Source organism: Alnus glutinosa, chromosome 6 (genome assembly GCF_958979055.1).
Source record: "Alnus glutinosa chromosome 6, dhAlnGlut1.1, whole genome shotgun sequence".
NCBI lineage: Eukaryota > Viridiplantae > Streptophyta > Magnoliopsida > Fagales > Betulaceae > Alnus > Alnus glutinosa.
In genome coordinates, this window is record NC_084891.1 from 25,914,428 (window position 1) to 25,942,071 (window position 27,644).

The 27,644-nt window shown below is 36.5% G+C and overlaps 3 protein-coding genes across 4 annotated transcripts in view; 1 reads left to right on the plus strand and 2 right to left on the minus strand.

Moving 5' to 3' along the window:
• Positions 1 to 647: 647 nt before the first annotated feature.
• Positions 648 to 13,996, plus strand: LOC133870463 (GATA transcription factor 24-like). Its single transcript, XM_062307593.1, has 11 exons — positions 648 to 1,204; positions 4,591 to 4,677; positions 4,763 to 4,896; positions 9,766 to 9,876; positions 9,994 to 10,108; positions 10,896 to 10,955; positions 11,295 to 11,360; positions 11,450 to 11,521; positions 12,446 to 12,523; positions 13,303 to 13,371; positions 13,466 to 13,996. Exons 1-10 carry the CDS (start codon positions 923 to 925, stop codon positions 13,366 to 13,368), a joined length of 1,071 nt encoding a protein of 356 aa, XP_062163577.1. The 5' UTR covers positions 648 to 922; the 3' UTR covers positions 13,369 to 13,371; positions 13,466 to 13,996.
• A 4,103-nt stretch (positions 13,997 to 18,099) lies between these two features.
• LOC133870230 (hydroxycinnamoyltransferase) lies at positions 18,100 to 19,677 on the minus strand. The gene is made up of 2 exons (XM_062307314.1): positions 19,225 to 19,677; positions 18,100 to 18,790 (listed from the first exon to the last, which is right to left on the minus strand). The coding sequence occupies exons 1-2, from the start codon at positions 19,645 to 19,647 to the stop codon at positions 18,134 to 18,136; spliced, it is 1,080 nt and encodes a 359-aa protein (XP_062163298.1). The 5' UTR covers positions 19,648 to 19,677; the 3' UTR covers positions 18,100 to 18,133.
• A 4,954-nt stretch (positions 19,678 to 24,631) lies between these two features.
• The window catches only part of LOC133870877 (protein SABRE), a 38,825-nt gene continuing 35,812 nt past the window's right edge, over positions 24,632 to 27,644 (minus strand). For both annotated transcript variants that reach the window (XM_062308131.1, XM_062308132.1), the window contains 5 exons: positions 27,396 to 27,572; positions 26,845 to 27,174; positions 26,591 to 26,758; positions 25,602 to 25,986; positions 24,632 to 25,231 (listed from right to left, as the gene is read on the minus strand). In XM_062308131.1, the coding sequence (XP_062164115.1) occupies positions 25,122 to 25,231; positions 25,602 to 25,986; positions 26,591 to 26,758; positions 26,845 to 27,174; positions 27,396 to 27,572 (1,170 nt within the window). In that variant the 3' untranslated portion in view covers positions 24,632 to 25,121. The remainder of the gene's footprint in view (positions 25,232 to 25,601; positions 25,987 to 26,590; positions 26,759 to 26,844; positions 27,175 to 27,395; positions 27,573 to 27,644) is intronic.

The following is a 27,644-nucleotide window of genomic DNA, read 5'->3' on the forward strand; positions in this document are numbered from 1 at the left end:
TTTCAAATTAACATCTTTCTAACTTAGGCATTAGACTGTCTTAATTTCGATGATACTTTCAAAGAGTTATCCATGTTTGATTCTTATTTTTACAAGTCCATCAAGATATTCAGTTTTAAATTGCATAAAATGTATTATGTTGTACGAGTAGTATCAAGTGTACGTCCGCACAAACTACCTGTTGGATAATTGTACATTTTTGGTAGTAGTGATTCCCCCACGCGCAAGTTCAGAACCTTCGAATTTCCTTTTATGCATTCGCATTTCGCGGGGGTAACCTAAATTCAAAGACTTTTAAAAATCAAAATCTCTAATATCCACAATTATAGTCATCTCCCACGCCTGCAGTCCATACCACCAGCCGTCAGATCACATTTCGAAGCCCACCACTACAGTGGGCTCCACAGCCATCCCTCCTCCTCCATCATTTAATCACCGGGACCACACCCATGTGAAACATCACGCTCGTTGGCCCCACCACCAAAAAAAGCAAACGGTCAATAAATCCACCCAGCAACGTAACATTGTACACCCGCGCAACACACAAAAATCCCCCCGAGGTATTTATATAGAATTAGAAACTCTCGGCACGCAGTAGCCTCCTTTTTCGTTTCAATAAAAATAAAAAATAAATAATAATAATAATAATAATAATAATAATAGTGAAAGTTGCCTAATTGAGGCTCTTCAAGGACACACAGGGGCACACCGTGCAAATCTTACCTATTTCGTGGTAGTTTTTTCCGTTTGTTGTCTTCGCTTCCGGACCATCTTCGTGCTCCGAATTCAATCTCAGTGTTCGCTTAGGGTTAGGGTTTCTTTTGAAAGCCGTGACGAAAGCCATGTTTCTTCTTCGATGGAACAGGTCCCGGAGTTAGGGCTTGGGTTTCGGTTCTTGCGGTTAGGGTTTGGACTCCGATAGATGGCGGCTGCGAACCCACAGCCCCTTCAGGCGCGTCCGTTCGAGGACCACGCGCGGGGGCCGGTAAGGATCGAGGACGAGGAGGGGGAGTACGACGACGGTGGCGACGATGCTATGGACGACGTGGAAGAGGCTCATGTGAATTCGGTGAGCGTTGCGGAGCATGGTGGAGTGACAGTTGGAGGTGTTGGAGGAGCAGTGGTTGTGGCGTCTCGGACGAGTGAGCTCACTCTCTCTTTCGAAGGCGAGGTCTATGTGTTCCCTGCCGTTACGCCTGAAAAGGTAACTTTAAAAAAAAAAAAGTAATTCGATGGTTTAATTTAATTTAATTTTCATATTTTTTGGGCATGGGCGAATAAGAACAATTTCGTTTTATGTCTTACGGACTCCTTTTTTTTTTTTTTTCTTTTTTGTTGTTGTTGTTGTCGTTTTGTTTTCTCTTAAGATTTTTGTGAGGTTAGTGGTTTGGGGAGAATTTAGAATTCTTTTTCTAAGGGAAATTCATTTTTTGTGCACTGAAATGGGTTTGGGATTAGGTACTTGTATTTGCTGTTTTTGGAGTTCATTTCGGGTTGTTAGAAATTGACCATTATTTTGGAGGGGGGGAACATGTTCCCAGCAAAAAGGGGTTGGATTTCGGGAGCTTATTGGTGATGTTATATGTTAATTTTGTTTGTATTTGAAAACAAAAATTGTTATTCTTTTTAAAGTTATACGACTTTTGGTATATTCATACTGTTTCTTTACTTGTTACTGTGCATCTTGTTATCAATTCCATCGTACTCTGTCAGTTGGTCATGGGTTACCCTGTCAACTTGGTGATTGGATTGGTGATTGGATTCGTGTTGGAAAGCAGAAAACTCTCGTCAAATGATTTTAATTATTTGAAGCCTTTTTTTTTGATAAGTAATGATAGTATTATTGAAAGCGTAAGGCGCCCCTACGTACACTAGAAGTATACAACAGGAAACACCTAACTAGAAAGCGAAAAAGAAGTAAGAAATTCAGCAAAGCTAATAGATAAAGGGTACAAATAAGCCATCGACCAGACATACAAAGTATGAAGAAACAACTCTAGCACCTCCTCAAGGGAGCTTTCTAGATTCTCAAAACACGTAAGGTTTCTTTCTCTCCAAATACACCAAAAAAGGCAATTAGGCACCATCTTCCAAGAAGTAGCGCTCCCTGATCTCCCAGACTTCCACCAACAAGCAACTAAGTCAAGCACACTCCTAGGCATGACCCACGCAATCCCAAAGCGTGAGAAAATGTTGTTCCATAGAGCTGAAGCCAAATCGCAATGCAGAAGAATATGGTCCACTGATTCCCCATCCCGCTTGCAAAGACAGCATCTATCCACAATAATTAAGTTCCTCTTCCTAAGATTGTCCAAGGTCAAAATTCTGCCTAGAGCTGCAGACCAAGTGAAGAAAGCTGCCCTCGGGGGAGCTTGAGACCGCCACACACACTTCCATGGGAATCGAGTACCTCCAGCACACATCATAGAACCAAAAAAAGACTTCACCCTGAACACACCTTTCTTGGATGGGACCCATTTAAGACAATCTGCCCTCTCCATATTCACCTTGGTGGAGCCCAGCATCTGGAAAAAAGAGGCAAAAACATCGACTTCCCAATCATGAGCCTCTCTAATAAAGCTCACGTTCCATTGAATGGACCCGCCCAAACTTTCCAAATTATCAGCCACTGACGCATCCTTCACCCGAGCAATGCCAAATAGATCAGGGAACACTTCTTTCAGAATCGAATCTCCGCACCACAAGTCATGCCAAAATCTGATCCTACTCCCTTCCCCCACCTCAAATCTAAGGAGTTTGGAGAATTTCTCCCAACCTTTCCTTATAAACTTCCACAACCCTACTCCAAACGCCCCAGCAACCTCTCGGGAGCACCACCCACCCCACAAACTTCCATACTTTGAGTCCCCCGCGACTCTCCACCAAGCATCCCTATCCATGCCATATCGCCATAACCATTTGCCTAGCAATGCGCGATTAAACTGAACCAACTTCCTAATGCCAAGCCCCCCATTCGAAATTGGAGTACAAACCTTCTCCCAACTCACCAAGTGGTATTTAAAAGCTTCACCCATGCCACCCCAACGAAAATCTCGTTGCAACTTCTCAATGCGAGAAGCAACACTCACCGGAATAGGGAACAGAGACATGTAGTACGTAGGTAAGTTAGAGAGCGTACTCTTGATAAGGGTCACTCTCCCTCCCTTAGAGAGGTATAACCTTTTCCAACTAGCCAACCGTTTTTCAACCTTCTCAATAACTCCATCCCAAATACGAGTAGACTTGTAAGGAGCCCCCAATGGAAGACCCAAATACATCACAGGCAAATAAGCAACTTCACACTCTAAAATGCCAGCTAACCTACCCACATTATTGACATTCCCCACTGGAATAATGCTGGATTTGGCCAAATTAACCTTAAGCCCCGAGACAGCCTCGAATAAGAGCAAGAGGACTCGCAAAGACCGAATCTTTGAGGAGCTAGCATCACAGAAAATCAAAGTGTCATCAGCGAACAAAAGATGGGAAAAAGAAGCATCACCCACTCTGAAACCATCCAACACACCCCCACTCACTGCCGCAGTAATCATGCGACTCAGCGCCTCCATAACAAACACAAACAAAAGGGGAGACAAAGGGTCTCCTTGCCTTAGGCCTCGAGAGCTACTGAAAAAACCGTTTGGTGAGCCATTAACAAGCACCGAGAACTTAGCAGAAGAAATGCACCGAGCTATCCACGAACACCATTTGCCCCCAAAGCCGCATCTCCTCAACATATACAACAGAAAATCCCAATTAACGTGATCATAAGCTTTTTCTAAATCCATTTTGCAAATGACTCCCGGCTCCCTTGATATAATACGACTATCAAGGCATTCATTCGCAATAAGGATTGGGTCAAGAATCTGCCTTCCTTTGATGAAAGCACTCTGGGATTTGGAGATAATCTTGTCCATAACCGTCTTCAATCTGTTGGCCAAGACTTTAGCAATGATCTTGTAGATACCTCCTACAAGGCTAATGGGACGGAAATCTTTGAGAGACAAAGCTCCTGGAGTCTTAGGAATAAGAGAAATAAAAGAAGCATTCAAACTCTTCTCAAAAACTTCTCTAGCATGAAACTCAGAAAAAACCTCCATGATGTCCAAGCGCACCACCTCCCAACAAGCTTGGAAAAAAGCCATAGAGAAGCCATCCGGACCCGGCGCTTTATCACCATTAAAAGCAAACACAACCTTTCTAACTTCCTCCTCCTCAAATAGTAGCACTTCAGAGATAAATTTGAAACATACCTTCCCTGTATATATATATTCAAATTTTTTAATTTTTGTGGAAGGTGGTTTTTCTGCAATGCTCCTCATTATGATTGGATACTTAAATATGTTATATAGTCGCATTTTAATTGAAATCTTAATATATGTTTTCTTTTTCATGTTTGTTCCTGTTATCAAAGAGGCTGTTATCAACTGCTCAAGTTTTTAGTTGACTATTTTAGTGGAGTTGCTCTTTAAATGGTATACATATTTATTATGTATCAGAAGAAAAAGAACGATTCTTTAAATGACTTTTAAGATTTTGGAGTGTGCCTGTTTTGAAGGACGCTTGGGTTTGTTGGATTGTACACAACAGGTACAAGCAGTGCTCTTGCTTCTAGGAGGACCAGATGTACCAACCGGTGTGCCTACGATCGAAGTACCTTTTAGTCAAAATAACAGGGTATCACAAGATTTGAAATTATTGAAAGCAATATGTTGCATTTACTGTGCTAATGCTCATGCATTATATGCCTCTCTATACATAGGGTGTAGGTGAGAACCCAAAGCGATCAAATCTTTCACGAAGAATAGCATCCCTGGTTAGGTTCCGTGAAAAACGAAAAGAGAGATGTTTTGACAAGAAAATTCGGTACACCGTTCGGAAAGAAGTTGCGCAGAGGTAGACAAATTTATCTTTTATTTGTAATTAATGCTTAAAAGTTTTAACCATTTGGAATTTTCTTGGGTATTAAGGTATTTGTTTGTAAGTCCAAATGATCTGTAAATATTACAGTATTTGAGTTTGTCTTTAGTGTTTATATTGTAAAGTCATTGTTTGGGCCAGATGGTTTCAGGGCAGAGCATTTTGACAGATCCTTTCCTCAATGTTTTATACATTTTTGTTCTTAGTTCTTCTGTTGAAATTCCCCATTGGGGTTTTGATGCATTGTAATAATAATAATAAAAAAGAAATCATGCCATGTTTTCTTTACTCATAAAGAGAAAGTGTTAAACTTTAGGGTTTGTTCTTGGGCAAGGCAGAAGTTTTAGATGGAAGGCAATATAAAATTCATTGTTGAGGATGAGTTTTTTATGCATTGGAGTCCACTACCAGCTTAATGGCCCACTGTTATTCATCTGATATTGTTTATTCTTTGAAACATGTGGTTGAGTTTTGTCACTAACTCTATGTATTCTTCTAGAAATTTTGCCTTCTATCCTCCCATCGCCCCTTAGAAATTAAGGAGTAGATCTCTGCAAGTTGAAATACAGAAGTACTCTCCTTTTTCATTTTGTTTAAGTATAATATTCACTGCAATAAATATTTAAATATTTTAAATATTTATTGCAGGGAATATTGCACTTAAACAACAGGAATATTGTGCTTATTGTTCAAGTATGATATATATACTTATCAAATAAATATTTAAATATATGATATTGTGCATACAAAACATGTTAAACCATACAGCAATATAGAAGTACCGTCTCTTCTCCTTTTGTTGGGGGTATCATTACGAAGTTGGGCAGTCTTCTGGTTCCATTGGGAGTTCAATCCGGCAGTTGTCAAAGAAAAATGTGGCTGAAAAGGTATTACAGGTCTCAACTCATCAAGGGGTTTGTGGAGGTCATTAGTTCCTTGATTTTTCTTTCAGCTATGGATGGGGTGCTTTAATGGACTGATGAACATAATATTTTCATCCCAATTATAATTCCATGCTGGGTATGTTTGCCTGTTGATTTGACGGGAAACTTTGAAGCAGACAGACTTTCCAATGGCAAAACTTACTACAATGGAAGGGAATCATGCAATTGAAGTCCAGATGGGTTGGATGGTGATAAGTGGGCTGAATGTGGGATAGTGTTTGGGCAGAAATTGATTCAGAATGCACAAGGCTGGTTGTGTGGCTACAGTTACAGGTAACTGCAGATCCACTAGATTGCAAGTGAGATAGTACCTTCTGCAGTGGAAGTCATTCATTGCTTGATTCCAATTAATTGTCCACCAACGGTAGTCTTTGATCCTCATGCAGATGTTTCTTGGAAGGAAGATAGCAAGGAAGTTTCAGAATGGGTTATGAAGCTTATCAAGGGGTTTAGCAAGTTCTTAGTTTTAGAATGGGTTATCAAGCGTGTCAAGCATCGGGGGTTTAGTAAATGCGTAGGGGTTTCTTTTGAGGGGTTTGAAGAGGAAGCTATGTGGCTGATTGCTGCTATTGAGAAAAGATGGTGAAATAATGAAGCTACTTTTGGCAGCAAGAAATAAGTGACAAAAAAAAAATATACAGTTATGAATTTTAAGGAATTGGAGAGCTTATCATATTACATTAGCCACGATAGGAGGAGATAACAATATCAAGTTTTTCCACATGCTTGCTAATTCTCTTAGAATAACTGATTTTATTGGTAACCTTGCTATCAATGGGTTTGTGCTTAAACAGGAGCCGAAGTGAAGGAGGAATGGTGCAATTCTATTAGAATTTGTGGTATGAATCAGTTGGGAGGAGACCATTGGTTGATGGCATGTATTTCGCATCCATTGACTCGGACGCTAATGCTTGGTTGGAGAGACCTTTTGAAAGAGAATGGGGTGTATGGGGTTGAATAAAATGAATGGTGACAAAGCTCCAGTTCTAGATGGTTTTTCTATTACATTTTTTCAGACTTGCTTGAGGGTGGTGTGGGAAGATTTTATGAGGGTTTTTCAATCCTTCCCCAAGAATCACATTTTCGAGAGGAGCTTAATGTTTCATTTGTCGCTCTTATTCTAAAGAAATCAGATGCTTCCGATATTAGAGACCTATCAGTCTGCTTGGTAGTGCACTAGTGCTAATGAATTCATAGCTAAGGTTTTAGCAAATCAATCGAAGAAGTTATTGGGGAAAATATTTTTAGATTCCCAAAATGTTTATAATATTGGTTTTAGCAAATCAATCGAAGAAGTTATTGGGGAAGTTATTTGGGCCTTAGTTCTCATTGAATGCCTTGATAGTAGGCTGAAACCGAAGATTCTGGTTTTGTTGTGCAAGTTAGATTTGGGAATGGCTTATGACCATGTAAATTGGGTCTCCTTGTTATATTTGATGGAACACATGGGTTTTGGGGTTAGATGGAGGAAATGGATTGCTTGTTGCATTTCCACAATGAAATTCTTCATTTTAGTAAATGGGAGCAACTGAGACATCCAGTAGTTCTTGTGGGTTATGATAGGGGGTTCCTTTATCCTCTCTTTTGTTTGTTATGATGATGGAGGCTTTCAGTCATATGATTAATACAGTGGCAGAGGGAGGTTTGGTCTGAAGTTCTTAAGTGGAGAATACAAATGCTAGAGAGCTATTCATTTCTCATCTTCTACGTGCAGATGAAAATCTGATCTTTTGTGGGGTGGAACTGGAGGAGCTTCTTTCTTTATGATGTGTCTTACTTTGTTCCGAGGGAGTCTCTAGTTTGAAGGTGAACCTGGGTAATATGAGTTGGTTTCGGTTGAGAAGGTAGAAGATGTGGATGGATTTGCATGAGACTTGGTTTGTCACTTGATTTGCCTTAGGTGGATGTAATTTTGGAAAGATTTGAGAATAATTTAGCAGATGGAAGAAAATATACTTATTAGCCAAGGAGAAAGAGTCACCTTGATTAAAAGCATTGTATCTAGTCTACCTACTTAATTTCTGTCAGCTTTTCCCATTCTCGTTGGAGCGAAGTGGTTAGAGAAACCGCCAAAGTTTTTTTTTTTTGGCAGAAATGTAGAGGATAAGGTGAAGTATCACTTGGTGAGTTGGGATACGGCTTATTAATTCTGGGGCTTTGGCTCTTATGAAGCTTGGTATTTTTAACCAAGCTCTTTTGAGAAATTGTTTTGGTGATGTGCTATGGAAAGGGATTGGAGGACGGTAGTGGAGACAAAATGCGGGGAAACTTGGGTTCATTGGTGTCCTGCTGAGGTTGGGGATGCACAAGATGTTAAGTTTGTGGAAGCATATTAGAAGTTGCTAGGAGATGTTTTTGAAATATAGCAGATACAATGTTGGGTATGGGAGTTGCATCTGCTTTTAGCAAGATTTATAGTGCGAGAGGTGTCACTAAAACTTTTTTTTTCTTCATTGCAGTGAATAGAGATTCAATAGTAGTAAGTTATTGACAAGCTTTGTCACTTTTTTAGATTCCCGCATGCATTGTATGACTGGGAGCTTGAGTCTGTTCATAACTTTTTTGACTGATTATCTGTAGTGCGTATCAACTGGAGGGTAATTGATATGGATTAGGCAATATCTAAAAATCATTATTTCAAAGTAAGGTCTTATTATTGGGCTTTGCAAGCAAGTCATTGATGGAATTTCAATGACGAGCTGTTTGGAAGGCAAAGGTTCCAGCAAACATGGCTTTTTTCACTTTGATGGCAACGCGGTGAAATCTTAGTAGTGTGAGGAAGCGTAAGAAAATCATTATTCATTGTGTTGTATGTACAAAAGTGGGGAGATGGTTAGTCACCTCCTTCTACATTGTGCTGTTGCTGGAGAGCCTTGGTCGTTAGTTTTCTCTCTATTTGGGATTTCTTAGTTATGCCTGATTTGGTGAGGGAGCTTATGGTGTGTTGGAGAGGCAGCTTCAAAAGACATCAAAGTAGTGATTTGTGGCATAATCTATATGCTTGATGATGTGGAGTATTTGGAGGGAAAGAAATTCTAGGACTTTTGATGGAACTAAAGTATCATACTTAAACTGAAAATAACGGTTTTGAGATCACCTTCGATTGGATGAGAGTGATAATCTTTGTAGTTTTAGATCCTAAGTTTTTTTTTTTTTTTTTGTTTTATTGGCATATATTTTGTATACTTCGCTTATTAAGGCAATGCCCTTACTTTATTAAGAAAAACAATTCTTAAACAAGGCATGCAAATTAAAGTTTTTTTTCTGTGTTAGTAAACTTGTAAGTATTTTATGTAGGAAATCAAACAATTCTTAAACAAGGCATGCAAATTAAAGTTTTTTTTCTGTGTTAGTAAACTTGTAAGTATTTTATGTAGGAAATCAAATTGTCTGTCTATTGGATACTGGATCATATTCACCATGCATGTCATTTTTATCTTTTATACTGTTCAAACACTTCTTTCTCAATAAGTATATGACATTCTGTAATGGTGTTCATTTGCTCCGTATCTGTCACACCGTTCAGGGCCTTTTGGCTAAGTGTGGGTGCAGGAATATAAAAACCAAAATATGGGGCGAATGTGCTAAATTACAGGAGTGGACGGTGGCCTTTTTGTCACCCGCGTTGATTAGCTATTTTGATTTTCTTTTTCGTTTTTCTTTTTCTAGTTAGGTGTTTCCTTTTGTATACTTCCAGTGTACTAAGGGGCGCTTTACGCTTTTAATAAATCTATTTACTTATAAAAAAAAATAGGAGTGGCAAAAGTTGGTTTACCTGTGCATGGTGCACTTGAAACCTGTGATTTCAGATTTTATATGGAAGACATAATGTACTCATTTAATGTCATTACAAGAGTTGGTGTCAATGATGTGTGATTCTCTCTTGTCATTGTTCTGCTAGGATGCATCGGAAGAATGGACAATTTGCATCCATAAAAGAAAGTTCTACTACTTCAAACTGGGATTCTCCTCAAAGCTGCCTTCAAGATGGTACTCCTCGTGCAGAAACTGCGTGAGTTCAAAGTTTAATCTGGTTGTTGCTTATTTCAGATTTTGGATGATTCTCATTATTTCTTAATGGTACTAACTTTTATTTTCTTTTTCTTGTTTATGCGATTTTTATTTCCAGTTTGCGCAGATGTCAACATTGTGGTGTTAGTGAAAATAATACTCCTGCAATGCGTCGTGGGCCAGCTGGACCAAGGACTCTATGTAATGCATGTGGTCTAATGTGGGCAAACAAGGTTTGTTGAACTTGTGTTCTATCGATAGGCTTCTTGTGATTTAAAATGAGATTGTACATTTTGCATGGTTGGGCATTTTCTATGCATATGGATTTGCAATTGTTGTTATGCTTCTGCTAGTAATTGTTTTTTTTTTTTCTTTCTTGATATGCTTCTGTTAGCGATTGTTAACAGGAGTTGGTGTCATGTTAGAACATTTCGATGTGATTATGTGTCCTTTAGTAGCTTCTTCACGTCATGCTATGATAGGTTGTAGTTGAGAGTTTAAGAGTGGTGGGTGGTTATTTTGTGGGGAGAGTGGTATAACCAATTCTTGATCTCTGTACCTTAAACTGCTATGCACTTTAAAGTTAGGAGCACTACTTGTTGCTTAAGAAATATAAAGAGGTTTTCTTGGTATAAATGATAATGTTGGCTTTCCTGGTTTGAGGTTTTATAGGTACTTTATATCAAGATATGTTCTCATGTCTGTTTGATAGGGAAATTTACACTAGAATGGGACGTATTGATTTATTTATATGACACGTACATATTTTCAATATTTCTTCTACTTCTACTTCGTCACCTATTCGTTGTACTTTCGTAGTTGTGAGAAGAGTTTTATTGTGTATGAGTATCAGAGCATGCCTCAGCTTTGGTTGATAATTAGAAAATATATTAGGGAGTATTTTTATCTGAGTGTGGCTTCAGCTTGAGTTTTGTTATTGTTGCTTTTGTTACAAGATATATTAACTGTGACCTTTTGTCTAATTAGTCAATTCCCTTAACCGCTTTCTTGAATGTACAGGGAACATTGAGGGATCTCAGTAAGGGAGGAAGAATTGTTTCCATGGAACATATTGAACCTGTATGTACCACATAAAGTGCTGCAACATTTTCTTTAAGTTTGGAAGTCTAGTCCACATTTATTAGTGTATTAATGTTTTATTATTTTACTTTTCATTGTGAGCTTAAAATTGGCTCTTTGAACATCAAACTGTTTCCCCTTTTCTGTGCTTTTTTTTTTTTTTTGGGGGGGGGGGGGGTTATAATTCTATGCATTTGCATTGATATACCATAGGTGTCTACCTAGTATACCATAGATGTCTGTTGTACACAATATTTAATTTTTCCCATTAGTTTTCTGGTTGTCATGTTGCTAATGCTGTCAAGATTGATTACCCAAAGGCTTTGATGGGATCCGCAGGAAACTCCATTTGATGTCAAGCCGTCAATTACAGATGGAGAATTCTGTGGCAACCAAGATGAGCATGTATTTATCTTCTCATCCGTTTTAAACACCTTACAAGTGAATTGGACAAGCTTTTTTCAATCATCTAAGCTAATTTGTGGTGCATGCAGGAAACTCCTGAAGACCCTTCTAAGCTTTTTACAGGAGGATCCAATAAGTCTTCTGTCAACCCTGATGATGAAGTATGTTTTTGAAAAAAATCCACTCATAGCAAAAAATATAGTAATGAAGTCATTTCACCTTTGCTTTATCTAAATACTGGTCCCATTCGACCTTAAATTGGTGATAGTTTTTACAAGATTTTTTTTTTTTTTTTTTTGGCGTTGAAGTAGCTTTTTAATCAGCTGCTACCTTTGGCACAATGGTATGAAAATCGTTCTTGCACTCGTAGGTGGAGTATTTTTTGTTCTTTTGTGGCTAAGCAATTTGAGCTTACAGCTAGGATTTGGGTAGGATTTTTATAACCTTGGTGTTTGAAAAGGACCTTAAAATTTTTTGTTGAAGTATCCAACTGTGAATATAAGGTAGATTTTTATTTTTTTTGTTCCACTGTTATCTCAAGCAAAGGACCTAATGTTGGTTCTCAAAACCTTTAAATTAAAGCAAAATATAATTGTTAGTAAACACACACACACACACACACAGTGAACACTTTTGTGAAACGGTTTCCATGGACATGAAAGTGGACTCTGGGAGGATGCTTTGCAGACAGGATTCTTCTTTCATTCTCCTTTGGAGGAAATGATGCATCTTGTTCAGAATGTTGATAGGCTCGTTTGGCAACGCTTTTAGAATAATTTTTTGCTTTTTAGCAAAAACAACTCAAAATACAAAATACTCATAAAATACTCAAAGCTATTTTCACCTTTTATGTCACATCACAACCAAAAGCAAAAAGCACCCTCTAAACTTTTTTTATCAAACTCACCCAATGTTTCTTCTTTACTTATTTTTTGGAAAAAAAAATTTTGATGGCTCATTTTTTAGCATATTAAGACAACTTATTTCTGGCAAAGACTTACCTCTTATTGCTCATAAATTGCTTTTTAACCTTAATATGTATTTTTCTTGTTTCTATGGTAACTTTCAATTCCTTACGCCCGCAGGATTTGCATGGAGCTGCTGAAAATCTTACTGATACTCTTCCCATGATTGTCCATTCTTCCGCCAATGATGAGGAGCAGGTATAATAGCTGTTATATATGTCTTGGCTATCACTAAAGGTAGTTTCCATATTTTGTAAATTCTTGTATTGTTTTGATTATTATTTTTTTTTTGGTGAATAGGAAGTATTCTTTTAATATTGAAAGTTTCTTACTTTGTATGAACACTATGTTTGGCTTTTGAGTTACGTGGGAATTGGAACACGATGGGAAAGGAAGTGGTGGGAAGTGTAAACTACTCATATTGTTTGGGTCTTCACAATGGAGTTGAATTTTCCCTGTAGATAAACTAGACGAAGTGTAAATTGCCATTTTTTAAACCCATGTTTACATTTGATTTATCACTTTTTATCAGGTGTATTAATGGTACTACAGAACATGGCATAAGACCACCAAACTCACTTCCCACCACTTCTGGTGGTGTGAAATTAAAAGTGGACTCAGTGGAAAGTTCTGCTCTCCCAGTTTTCTTCGCTTCCACTGGGAAGTATTTCCCTTTCTTTTTACTTCTCATCACTTTCGTCAATCCAAACAGATAAAGTGAGGCCCCGTTTCTTCTGCCCTTTCGTTCATATTTTATCAAGTGCCCGAAAATTAGGGGGTAAATAAAGAGGTGTCAATAAATTTAATTGTCTATCCTGGGTATAGCAATGCGCATATTTGACATGCTTATTAATTTGTAACCACATATAAAATCTCTATTACTCTCAGATGTAATCAGCTGTGATTGTTTTAAAAGCGATTCTGATATGCAAGTCTTGGTTATACAATTTTTCATGTTGAAGTTGTGGTATCTACAGGAACCTTTGGTTGAGCTTGCTAATCCTTCAGATACAGACATAGATATCCCTGCTAACTTTGATTAGAAGGTACTCATTTGCTCGACTGATTCATGCAAGAGATTTGGCTGCTATTTGGGCTTATATCAGTTCGATTTCTCTCTTGTGCAAATGCTACGTACAGGTCAAAATTTATGATCCTTGCAAAGGAGGGGGGCCTTGAGGGATTTCTCAGTCGCTGTAACTACAGACGGCCGTGCTGTAAACTCCCGAGTGCAATGAGATCATATCTTGGGACTGGAGGATTACACTGCTGCTTTCAGCCGACATTAGATTCCCGGCGATGATTGCTGCTGATGTAAGTGCTGGGATCTTGCTTGTGTACGAGTTGTTAGGAGAAACGTTTTGAGTGGGCTTTTTCACCTGTATGTGATTTATTTGTTAGGGCTGTTCAGATTGCATTAATATTATTTTTCACGTTTCATTTTTAGATTCGTGACAAAAAAAAAAATACTTGTGGTGTTCTAATCTCGATAAACCTCAGTTCAGCTACAAGATGATAAAGGTAGCCAATAATTGGTCTGATCAAATCATGTAGACACATTGTAGTAAATTTATATCCATTCTGCGAAGAAAGTAAACAAATTACAGTCATTTTAGAGTTAATATTTAAAGAAGGATTGAGATTTGAGGATGATTTTGATCCAACCCGAAATTACCAAAGGCATTATTTCTCTTTTTAGCTGTAACTTAGCACTCACTCAGGCTTGTAAACGAGCCGAGCTCGGGCGAGTAGTGCCTGTGCAAGCTCGGCTCGTTTGCAATATACAAGAGCTTAGAAATCCTGGCTTGGCTCGGCTCGCCAAGGGAAAAACCTTGTGCGAGCTCGAGCTCGTCCATTAGCCGAGCCGAGTGCCTTATGGGGCACTCGGCTCGGCTCGGCTCGACTCGGCTATTGAAATTGCAAGAGGATCCATACGCAAATGAATGAATGATTGAAGAAGAAAGCAAGAGAGTTTGTAGACTTAGCAGTCGTACACATTTTTGGATGTAGTGGAAGAAAAACAGAAGCCAATCTGATGCAGTGGCTCAAGAGAAATAAGCAGAAGAAGCAGATCTGATGGAGTACTGTCTCTGCTCAAGAAATGTAAGAAAAACTTTCACAAGCTCCCGAAAGGCCGAAACGTTCCGGCTCCGATGATGGAGAGATCTGGGTAAGAATACGCGGGATTACACGGCTCAAGGTCAGAATGTTGCTTTGAAAGCAAAAATGAGAAGAAGAGCTGAAGAGGACGTGCAAATAAGGAAGAATCTGGAAGATGGAAGATTGAAGATTGGGAAGACAAATGTTATTGATGTTAAGTTAATAGAAAAGATGGTGCACGTGGCTCAAGAGGGTTGCTTTAATTGTAGTGTAACTGTGTCTCCAATGCCTCAGAAAATTTGAGTCAATTGTTTTTCCAATTTGCCCTTCTCTCCTTAATCACTGAAAACGTCCGAAAAGATGGGGATAAGGGTAAAATAAGAAAAATAAATTTGACTCAATTTGTCTGAGGCTTTGGAAACGTTGGGAGACGTGGCTTGATGGATTGAGGTGACATGCCGCAATGCGCAGTGGTTGCAGGACACCATGAAGTCGCTTGCCAGTTGCCAAACAATTAAAACAACACCGTTTTGCCAAAAACTTGGCCCGTTTACTAACTCCCTCTCCTTCCCTTCCTTTCCCTTATTTTTACCTTTCTCAAAAAACATCAAATTCAAAACATTCTTTTATTTTTTATTTTTTATATCATATCAATAATTTTTTATATTATTTAAATAAAAAAATTCACTACAATACAAATTTTTTTCCACTTTTCCATATAAATTCTTTCTACTTTATATCACATCAATCACTTTTTATTTTCACACAACAAAAAAATTCTCACAAAGGGAAGGGGAAGGAAAGGAGAGGGGATTACTAAACGGGGCCGCAGCTAAAATGCCCTTTTGCCTCCTAGTTCAAGATATCATAAATGTGAGACATATTTCCATTCTGACTTGCCAGCTAGCTAAGCAAGTCGCCAGCCCTCAAAACTTTATAGCAGCAGGCTTGTTTGATGCAGCCTTTTATAATTTTTTTTTTTTGTTTTTTATTTTTTAAATTAATGCTATAAATAATATATAGTAGATTGGCCATAAAAATAATATTACAAATTAACTTTTAAAATTTTACATTTTCATAAAAACATCATTTACCAGTGATTTGAAAAAGTAAATTTTTTACATTTAAAAGGCTAATTTACAATTTAATTTAATGGTCAAACTGCGATTTTACTAAATGTTTAACCGCGTTTTTAAAAATTATTTTCTCAAATCACACATTTTAAAATTGCAGTTTTTTTAAAATGCTAAAAACAACAATTTTATCGCACAATGCTGACTTGACAATCACAACTAACTCTTGCCTAGACTAGTCCTTGTTAAAAAGAATAAAAAATCCATAATTAGTAATTACACATTTACACAAATTATACTTAATCATAATTCATAGGCTTAGCCTATGAATTATGAGATAGGACCATAAGATTAATGCATTATCATAACTTAGTATGATAGACTGATAGTATCTAATAATAACATTTATATTATATACTATAACTAAACAAGCATTAATATATTATCATTATAATTCACATATATAGGAGATATAACTATAGGATTATTAGATTCTATAATAAATATACATTGTGCCATATGACATAAGATTTAATATTATATAAATTGTTAGATCATACTTAAATTTAATCAAATGAATTGTTAGATCATATCACCTAACTATTGTTGTTAGATCATAGTACATTGTTAGAACTTGGATTATACTTAATTATACAATAATACAAAATAATTATTGTTGATATGATTATTAGATTATACATTGTGCCATATAACATGAGATTTAATATCATATAAAATGTTATATCATATTTAAATTAAATCAAATGAATTGTTAGATCATATCATCTAGCTATTGTTATTAGATCATAGTGTATTGTTATAACTTGAATCACACTTAATTATATAATGATACAAAATAAGTATTGTTGATATGACTATTACATTATATAATAAATATATAATGTGCTATATCACATAAGATTTAATATCATATAAATTGTTAAATCATAAGCATTTCATATAAATTTTAGTGATAATACATACGATCATATGTACTTGTGGAGCAAGCATTTTCTTGATGATTTTATAAAAGATCTATGATTTCTCAAATATATATAATATGAATTCTAATAATTATACTTAATTTGTGATTATAAGAAACACATTGTTGATTTTAATGCTAATCAATTGATTTGGGATTATACCAATTACATTGTCATTGTATATGATATAATTATTTGAATAACACGATTAAGTATTAAGATTTTCATTAAATCATATGATTAACAATTTATTGTTAATTCAACAATCATTAGATATTTAATTATTAAACTTAGAGTCTTAGTCTCTTAAATCATATAAGATATAATCATATTAATTATCTTTTATAATTAAATTATATATTATATAAATACTTATAGATATAACTAATAATTATATATTGTATAACATTAATTAATTATTGTTAATTAATAAGTGATATATTAAATAAGTTATTTTTATCAATATATATGCATATATTTATTAATAAATATATACGAGTCGAGCTAATAAGCGAGCCGAGCCTTTTTACGAGTATGTTCGCAAATTTTAAACGAGCGAGCCGGGTTTTATATGGGTATGTATCGTTTAATAATCGAATATAGTTTTATATCCACGAGTAGCTCATTTAATAACTGAATCGCGCACGAGCCAAGCCCGAGCGAGCTCACGGGTAGCTTTGCTTCGTTTATATCCCTACTTAGCACTATTTGAATCTTCATTGGCGACCTCAGGTAATTTACTTTACATTTCACTATAAATGGATTGTCCAGAACTAACTCATGCTTGACCAATTAGTAGGCTAAAAATCACATTTTTATTTCATAATGCTATTGTGTCAATTTTCCATTGGATAAATCATTGTTAAAAATAAAAAATAAAAAAATTCAATGTTAAATGTTTGGTTTGGAGTGACACGTTAGCATCGTGAAATAGTTATGGAATAAAAATGTAGTTTTTTAGCTTTAACTCTTGCCTGAGTGGGTCAACTATGATAAAAAAAAAGAAAATTACTTGTCACTATCTCATCGTGCATTTCACTATCTTGTTTCTAGTTTATCTAATCTAGTTCTCGAGTAACATTTGATTTTCACAAAATTGTGGTTTTAAAGAATAGATGCTACTACGGTTGTCATACTTTTTTTTAATTGTTAAAAAAAAAAATTGATGGATTGATTGATAGTCACGTCAGCAAAGTAAAATAAAAGTATGATGTATAATATTACTCTTTTAAGGAATTGCTCAAAATAAATCTCAACCTTAACTGGATGAATTTTTTCAAACTATTTGGATGAATCAACTTAAAAACGGGGAAATAATTATCAAATTACACTCTCTAGTATAGAACACTGCTTTCATTATTCATTTACTTATATAATACATGAAATTTATAATTCAATGCAAAGCCTAAGTGGTAGCGCACCCGGCAAGAATCACGTATCATGAAACAGGCAGGATTACATATTGAAAATGGAAGTAAATTCTTAACCTCTAACATCCTAAAGTTATTTATTAAATAATACTATTATTCATACCAATTGACATAGCGTATTTAAAATGTTTTTTATTTTTTATTTTTTAAATAATTGACATAAAAAGTTATTTAAAACACGTCAAATCAACAATAATGAAATGAATTTGAATAGTATTATTACTAGTACTCTTCCTTCTCATTTGGAATTATGACTAAGATATTGATTCCAAGAGTATCCTCACTAGGAGATGGTATTGCCATGACAAGTCCATAAAAAACTGACCCGATCCAATGCGAAACATGAACCGGCTTATTACCTTCACGAAACGCTACGTCGTTGGTCCCCAAATCATCCCAACTCGCACTAGTAACTAGAGTCTTGACGCCCAATGGCGGCTTAACAAGTCCATGTTTTGAAAACTTCTCTGCCTTAATAACCTCACTCTTTTCCTTCACAAATAAATACATCTCTGAATCCATTTTGCTGCCAAGCCTGCTCTCTGTCTCTTCAATGCAAAGCAATGCAAACGACTTGCAAATTTCGCTGTCCAAATTTGCATTTGCATTTGCATTTGCAGCAGTGACCTTGAAATGCCTAGTTTGGCCACAATTCTTTCTTGGGCTAGACCTAGTTATGCTGGAACTGGTGGGGGAAGACCCTATATTTCTAAGAGCTGGGAGGTAAAATAGGGGCTTTGGGGATCCTTTATTACTGGAAAGTATATTGTTGTGTATGATTGCCCAGCTATTGAGGAAGTCCTCCTTCACCAAAAGGTCTGCCACAAGAAGGCTACAGCTAATCCCAATTGAATATCCACCACACTGGAAGTTTGTCACCTGTAGGAATTGGAAAATGAAAAAAAAAAAATATATATATATATATATATATATATATTGAAAAAGAGCACCCCTTTAATTCACACGAGGCTTTCAACTAGAAAGGAGCCGGTCGCTTATAACATAAGGGTATAATTAATTATACCCTCATATTATAAATGACCAACTTTTCTCCTGTTGTTTTCAATCGGAGAGGATTCTGGTCCTTTTAATTCACCCCTCCCTCATTTATTTGCAAATAGATCCTCTCTATTTCAAATGAAATGAAAAGGAGCCAGTTAGTTATAAAACAACAGGTAAAATTGTCTAAAAAGTTGAAATGACAATTTTGCCCCCGAAAAAATAAAATAAAAGGGAGAACACATAAGAGAGGAGGAATCCCCGTTTGTTGGGAATTTCTGTCCACCGCCTCTTGATATGTGAGCTTTGCTTACCTGAACATAAAACAGGGGAGAGAACCGGAGACTTTGTTCATCAATATCCGGCCACGAAACAAGCTGAGCTTCTGCTTCATCATTTTCCTTCAATAATTCAAGAAAGCTTGCTAAAGTGGTCGCGATGCGTGCCTGGACGAGCCTAACGCCATTATCATTGGATACAATTTCTAAATCTCCATCACCATCCTCCCCACGCCCAAGCCTTCCAGCGAGCAATGGCTGCTGCTCCGACAATGCTCGCGATAGCGACTCCATAGCCCAGCCGGCCCAAAGCCATCCAGAATCCTCCTCCGACACGCTCTTGTAGTAAAGAACCACGTGAAGAGGATTCCGGAATATTCCCGAGCCGATAGGGTCCACGGCCAATACTTGACGTGATCGTCGCGGATCAGTCTCCCTGGACGGTCTCACGGTCACCATTGCTTCAATGTGTGAGGCGGGGAAAATAGTCGCACCACAGGGGCTTGCCATCTTGGTACGTAACTACAAATCTCTGCTGCATGCTTCAGTTATAAAGATGCACATACATTTTCTTTTTTGAAAAAAATAATAATAATTATAGGAGTAGATGAGGGTATTGAATAACTGATGACAGAAGTAGATGGTGGCCCCAAAGATTTGCATGCCTAAATTTTGGTCCAGCCAGTTGCAGGCACTCATTGATTAACACATTTTGAATGGACTTTCATATTTCTTGTTCATTAAAGGCGCTGTCGGAAACCCCGCTCCCCTCAAGAAAAGTTAGGTGTACTTAAACTTTTACAAAGAGAATTTTACAAACTAACGTGACATCATACCTAAAGAAGAAAATGTCTTTCATAGCAAAAACCATTATTTTAAACCACCCAAGTCCTCCATTCCTTCAACCCAAACAAAAAGAGACCGACCGGGCTTCTGAAGGCATGAAAGCCACTCAGCTTTTTGTCAATGCTTCTTGCTGGACGGCTGATTTGAATTTTTCGGCTTGCTCCGGTTCAGACGAACGAACATCATCTAGAGACAATGGCGTCATCCAGCCATGAACGACCAGTTCCCGATTGGACGGGATTTGGTCGTTTCCCAGTCGGAACCTAGTCGTCTGTCCGAGATTTGGCCCATCCTCGACCAGAACAGTTGGATCCCGACCAAACCCAGACCGACCGGATTCTGGCTTATTGGCCGGGGAACGAGTTGTCGTGACGTCGTTGGGAGGTTTCGGCTTGGGTTTGGTGGGTCGGGGTGCTGGGTTTTCAGTGGTCAGTCGGAGTCGAAGTCGGAGTCATGGTCGGCCGACGTGCTGAGTTTCCGACGGTGTGATGGTTTCCAGGGAGCTGGGTTCAACAAGATATGGAAGGGTATTTTTGTCTTTATCATTAAAATTTGTTTTTAACTTATTTTAATATTAAGCTGATGTACGTGGAGCCTCTCGTGAGGCTCCATGTCAGTTTAAAAGCTTTTTTTGTAAAAGTTTAAGTACCCCTAGCATTTCTCACTCCCCTTTCCCCTTATAAAAGTTCTCATGTGCGATCTATATGAGGAATGTTAGTTAGTTAGTTAGGTGCGAGGGATTATTTCTCACGGTCAGTTTAAATAAATTTTTCTAAATTATTTTGTTACCCTTGTTTTAGTTCTAGTTTACTCGGAGCAAGTCTGTTCTTTAACTATTTATGCACATGGGTTAGCAGAATATTAAAGTCATAAATAACATGATCATTTTATTGTAAGAATTTTGTTTGTATCTACGGCTATATAACCTTATAACATGTAGTTATGATTTTGTAGAGCTTTATGCTTTGTGATGTAAGATATTTAATTCATATTAAATCATAAGTAATTATGAGGGTAGGTATACAAAAGTTACATTTCTCTAAAATTATATTAATAAATATTTTTTTTTCTAATTTTTTATTTATTTATTTTTTAGTTTGTTGAAGACATACTTTAAAAAAAAAAAAACTTTTAATGGCACGTTTGGGTGTTTGATTTTTTGAAATCTGAATTCAACTATAATTTAGTTTGCGAATTTTGAGACAAATAAAGTTGAAAAATATGTTTGGATAGTTCGACTTTTTGAGATAAAATTAGAAAAAATGATATTAAATCTGATTTGTTTTTGAAAAACCCGAACACTGTAGCAAATAAAATCAAGATTCTTCTTGTTCCCAAATATACCTTCATCTATACAAACCACACAAAGCAATAAGCCACCCATTGCACTCACAACCACAAGAATCAAGAGAAAAAAAAAAAAAAAACTCGAGTTACCCAGTAAAACCACGTCGTTGACGAAAGACAAGTAATAGGTAGAGCAGTGATTGTTGTACAACTCTTGACACATCTCTTGTAAAACTCCAACAACTTTTTTTAAAAAAACTAACCATTAGATCTGTTTTCTTATATGTGGGTCCTAAGAGCATCCTTAACAAGCTCTCCAAACTTTAACCAAATTTTAGCTAAAAAATATACTTTTGTTATTTTAACTACTACTTTTAACAAACTTCCTACACTAAACTCTCTAAATATTTCTCTATTTCAACTAAATATTAATTTTTTATTAGTTTTATGCTACCACTCCTAACAAATGAGGAGAGAAAAAAAGTACAAAGTAAAGTGAAATGAGAGAAATGATAAAATATTGAATAGCTTATAAAATTTTTGTACTAAATTTGGAGTGAAATTTTGACATGAGTCAAAATAGAGAAATTACAAAAAGTCTATTGAATTTTTCAATAGAGATACTCTAAGTTCCATCCCCGAAGAAAAAAAAAAAAAAAATCAGAATCCATAGCAATTTCAAAGAAAATTAATGGAGGGTGCTTAGGGTTGGGTAGTCATGGCCCACTGCCACTTTTAAAATGTTAGAGGTTCAGGTGACATTTGGAAATAAAGTATACTTTCTCCCATTTTTTAATGTCATAATAAATAATAATTTATTTTCTTTTATAGGGACATAGATTAAAAGGCAAGGCCATCCAGCCAACAACTTGACAGGCCCATCCAGCCAACCGCTTTAAGCTAGCGAGGTCACTGTTACGTGCGTACCTAATATGGGATGTGAACCTAACAACATGGATAAATATGGTAAGATTTTCGAAAAAAGAACAAGAAAAAGATTTCTTAAGAAATTGCACGATTAGTAAAGCAATAAAACATTAATCAACTAAATAACCTAACATATAATACTTTATAATAGATTCACTGCCTAACAATAACTACACACGTAACAACCACCACCTTTATGACGTGAGCCTTTTTTTTCATCTGACATGCTTCTTACGTTTTTCAATGGAATTAGAGGAATACTACGAGTAATATTAGAAGTCACTCTTTTGTCATTTTTGTGTCCCTCCAAGAATGATGTGGCTTTTAAAATCATCATTGAGCTTGTAATTGATCACTATTCAATTTTGATCAAATGGTGATTTTAAAAGCCACATCATTATTAGAGAGACACAAGAAAGATACAAAAGTGACTTCTAGAATTACTCGGAATGCTACTCATGTTTTCTTTAGTCTTTTTAAAATTAATGTGACTTTTAAAATTATCATTAAATTACAGCATTAAAAAGAAAAAAGAAAAAAGAAAAAAAAGAGTTAGATGGGTTAATATTGCATGATAAAAATTTGGTTTCTAGCAATTTTTTAAATGGGTGATGTGGTAAATATTATTTGAATTTACAAATTGACGTGACAGTATCATGTTAGCCACAATAAAATTGAATTGTTTAGTTAATGGAAGACGTGATGAATGCTATATCCATATGAACGGGCTATCACGTTAATTTGAAAGAAAATTGTAGTAAAAGTATTTTGTATGTTGGGATAGTTTTCAGTACAGTGTGAATGACACATTGAATCAGTGAGTGAATGCATATGTACATCATGACCATGAATATATATATATATATATTGAACTCTCTTTTCTTTGCTTCTTTTGCATTTTGGATTTCCGTAAGGAGTGGTGCATATAGTTTTAAGAAAGAAATTGATAATTTCACAGGCATTTTAAGTGGAGGGCGCCGGTGGATAATTCCGGTCACGTCAAAGGAGGAGGGTCGACTCATTAATTTTTTGTGTATCCCACTCCATTATTTGATTATACATGGCGAAAAAAGAAAGAGAGGTGGTTGGCCGGTGGATGGAATCCGGTCACAATTGTTGTATAATTGTGTAAGTGTACTGATTGCAACAGTTGGAAGAGGTGCCAGTGTTGCTGACTTATTTAATACACAGTTGTGATTTGCTGATATCTTCTGGCTCTCAATTCTCATCGTCTCATCAAGTCATTAATTCAAGGATATGATGCCACCTAAACAACATACATGAATCAGTTTAAAACTATTGAAGTCACATTAATAGGCTTGTTTGGCAAACCCCCCTTTGCCCTCACCCCACTTACTTTTCTTTTTCTTTTCTTTTTTTTTTTTTAAAATAAATAAATTAACTAACTTCAAAGCATTTTTAATTTTATTTTTTTTACTTTTTATATTACATCAATAACTTTTTATTACTATTCAATCACTTCTTATTGTCCTCCTCCTCCTCCTCCTTTTTTTTTTTTTAAAAAAAAAAAAAAAAAAACTTATTTATTTATTTATGTACAATAGACTGGGATACACAATCGATAAGACCATACTTAGAAGCAAAGTATTATTGTGGTCAATTGCGTATCGAGCAATGCTACACACATTTTCACTTTTACATTTTTAACTCTCAATTGCACGTTTTCTAACGTGAAAGTAAAAATTACTAATTGGATTTTGAATTGATCTCTATTGAATTTTAAATTCAATGGTAATTTTCGCTGCCACATTAGGAAATATACATTTTTGAGATTGTGGGTGAGAGTGTGCATAACATTTCGAGAGGTCTGAACAAAAACAGTGACTAAGAACATTGAAGTTAGCTTGTATTTCAGCATTCTATGGAGTTGTGGAACCTATATGTAACACATGTATACTACAGTGACCCATGTATGTTTTGGATAATAGTTTGGTTTAACCAATTACCATACGCTAAAAATTGAGTCCAAATAATACAAAAATTCAGGCAGCGAAAGTTGCGAGACCCACCTGCCTCAAACAACCTAGGAGCGGAATACACGTTCCCAGGGTGGGTAAGGTCCTACAATTCCCTATCTTAAGTTGCCCAAAAATTTGTATTATGCAAAAAAGCCTAATAATAGAAAACAACACTCCTCCCAATCCTTCATCATTAGACCCCAAGAAACCACTCGCAGTCGCAGCCCAAAGCTAATATTGCACTGAACGTATTGAACCAAACTTCAGCCGTACATATAATTCGCACAGAGCATACGGAAATCATAGGTAGAGGGATCAAAGCTAATTTTGCATTTTATGTAAGAAACAACAAAAAAATATTAATTTTCACAGAACAATTAGGATTAAACACACACACACACACAGAGGGCAATATAACTTCTTTATTTCTATTGAGAAAATATATATTTTGATGATGTATGTACAAAAGAACAAAAATCTAAAACTCAAAATTTAGCGACCGGATATTCCTTCCTGTACTCGAGCTACAAAAAAATATACAAATAGACAACCCTTCGAGGAAGACGGATCAGAGAGTGAGCAGGTGGGTTCAACTCAGGTCCTTGTAGTTAATCATCGTTTGTATGCTCAACCAATGTGTTTCTCGTTAATACCCCCTGAAGGGATATAATCATCTCCTCCATTCCTAGTGTCCCCCAGCTTGTATTTTACTTGAAGACAATGTAGCAGCATGAATCTCTCCAACTCTCTCATCCAGGGTGCTCAGTAAGTCAAACAAATTATAATTGCCCCGTTCCTGTACCCCCTCAATCAACAAGGGGCTGATGGAACCCGGCGATATCTACTCCCCCTAAAGGCCTTCAGAAAATCCCCACTGGATGAATAGAGATGTTTCTATTCATGAAAATCCTCATAAGGCGAGGATCCACTAGAAGAATCACTCTCAAACGGAGTGGTCTCCCTCGGTGATGATGGAAGCGATTCTCTCTGTTGGGAGGATGAAGCTGATACAGAAATAAGTAGGTTATTAAGTGCATTTGAGTAAATCAGTCTGGCAAAAAAAAAAAAATCCAATCAGGACTTCATGACTTATAAAAAGATACACTAATGGATGCTCTGCAATGGAGGGAACCAACCACTTCTGCTTAGGTTATATTTATTAGGACGTAGAGATCCAGAATCTAGAGAATGACTATTGTAACCGATTACTTTCAGAGTGAATGGATCGGCACTGTTGTTCTCTACATCCCTAGAAATTATCTCCATGGATGCAGTGGTTTTAACAATTGGCAACAGGGTGCCCTCCCAACAAAGGGAAAAAACGAAAGAACAAGGAGAAAATCACTAAAATGGAGGAAAAAGAGCTCAACAAACCTTTTTGTCCTCTTGAGCGAAACTTCTTTGTATGCCGCCTAATAAGCCTCTTAGCTTTTGTTATAGTGAGCTGCCTAGCGAAGGGAGAAAACTCTGCATCACTTTCACTCCAATCACCTTGAAAATCATTCTCTGCTTCACCCCTCATAGTCCGCAGCACGAATGCCTTGGCCTTGCGACGTTGAGTATTAAAAAGGCCCCTGATGGAAGTGACAAATCCGTCACCTGCTCCATCACGTGGACGCTTAAGCCAGGAAATTGGATACTGATCAGATTTCCCTGTCTGGCCTCCTCCTTCATTGTCACTGAAATTAAGGTCACTATCCGGAACACCACTTCCACTAGGTTCCCTTTGACTGTGTGCTTTGTCTTTGAACTTCTTACCCTACAAGATCAATGGAAAGACTATGACAATGGGTTCTAAAGATAAAAGGTCAATGCAATTGTAATTTTGCTGTGAATTCAGATGAACTAGAACCTTTATAATTCCAGTCCTAAAGTCATATATAAAGGCTGTTTTCCAACTCTTTTTCTCTTTCATTTTTCCTTTCTACCCAAAAATGTCAAAACATTAACAAACAACTTTCCTCACCAAATACCCAAAACTTATTTCACCTTTATGTCACATCAAAACAAAATTTTCAACCAAAACACAAAAAACACCTCTTAAAAGGGGTTATCAAACACCACCTTTATAATTCCAGTTCACTTCCTAAAGTCATATAAAGACATTTTTAGAGATCTGTAGATCGTTGTAGATGATAAGAATAATAATAAATTCCTTCTTATGTTCCATAAAAGAAGGTAAAGCTTTATGAATGTTTGTCATGACCCAAGCTAAAGGTTGCAAAGACCAATTGGGTTGCAGTAGTTGGAAGAATTTGAATAACATTGTCTGCCAGAATGGCATAGATATTGGACTACTAGAATTTGCAGGAGTGATACTGGGGGAACAACTACTAAAAAGGATGTCAATGCAGAATGCTTACCTGCATTCCCGTTACAGACTTTAGGACTCCCCAGATAATGTGCTTCTTAACTCGCGAGAACAGTCTCCGCCAAGTTCCAGTGAACTCAACACGGTGAAATGTATCCATCAGCAACTTCAGATCATTCACAACAAACCTTGATCCTTCATAAGTAACCAATAGCTCAACCTACACCAGAAAGTATACAATTAATCACAAAAACTAAATAACTGCAACACAAAGATTGATCATGACTACGCACAAACTGAACCAACCTGACTTATCTTGATATTGTGAAACTCCATCATTTTTCGAGGTCTAGATCTCTTCTCTTCATGAGACTTTGCTACCTTTTTTTCTTCATGAGAGGACCGAGCAGATTTGATAGCTTTAGACTCTTTCAACTTAGTTTTAGAGGATTCATCTGGTTGGTCAATAGAACCAAGTGGCCCACTTTTTGGGGAAGAGATGCTCTGTAAGACAAGTTCATTAGCAACAGATTCTGCAACAGTCTCCTCCCACGTTCTATCAAAAGATGATGTTCTTCTTAACTCTGAGGTTGAACCACCAACAGTGTTTGTTTTGAGGTTTTGCAACTTTGCCGCCTGCATATTGCACAAAGTTTTCAAAAAATTTGAAAGGAAACTGCTTGACCATATATCATATGAAAGAAGAAAAAAGAAGTCATACTTTATTCCCTATTATAAGATATATAAAGTTCCTGGGTATCCTGCCTACACGGAGACCTAAAAACAACATCTACTAATTACATTTTATTAATTCATTCTCTTAAGAACCGTGTGGCAGAAGAGACTGAAAAACTTACTTGAGCAGAATCAGCATGGGCAGAGTGTTGATTGGTAACAGAGGGAAAGGCACTTGATGATTTGGATGTGGCATCAGATTCTTTTGTTGAATGACTGCTTGATGCAGAAGCTTCATGCATTAATGAGCCTTTCTTTACACGTTTTGAACCAGCAGTCGTTGAAACCTTCCACACTTCCTGCACATCACAATGAGAACCACCAATTGCCTCAGCTTTTACAACCAACTGTTCTTACCAGATTGGCTGGTA

Bases quoted from the DNA above. Each gene is read 5' to 3' on its own strand.
- LOC133870230 (XM_062307314.1), bottom strand. From the start codon at position 19,647: ATGGTGACCGTGAGACCGTCCAGGGAGACTGATCCGCGACGATCACGT. The intron at 18,791-19,224 runs GTAAGCAAAGCT...CAATTCCTACAG, and splicing joins CTCCCCTGTTTTATGTTCAG to GTGACAAACTTCCAGTGTGG.
- LOC133870463 (XM_062307593.1), top strand. From the start codon at position 923: ATGGCGGCTGCGAACCCACAGCCCCTTCAGGCGCGTCCGTTCGAGGAC. The intron at 9,877-9,993 runs GTGAGTTCAAAG...TTTTATTTCCAG, and splicing joins ACTCCTCGTGCAGAAACTGC to TTTGCGCAGATGTCAACATT. The intron at 11,361-11,449 runs GTATTTATCTTC...TGGTGCATGCAG, and splicing joins GTGGCAACCAAGATGAGCAT to GAAACTCCTGAAGACCCTTC.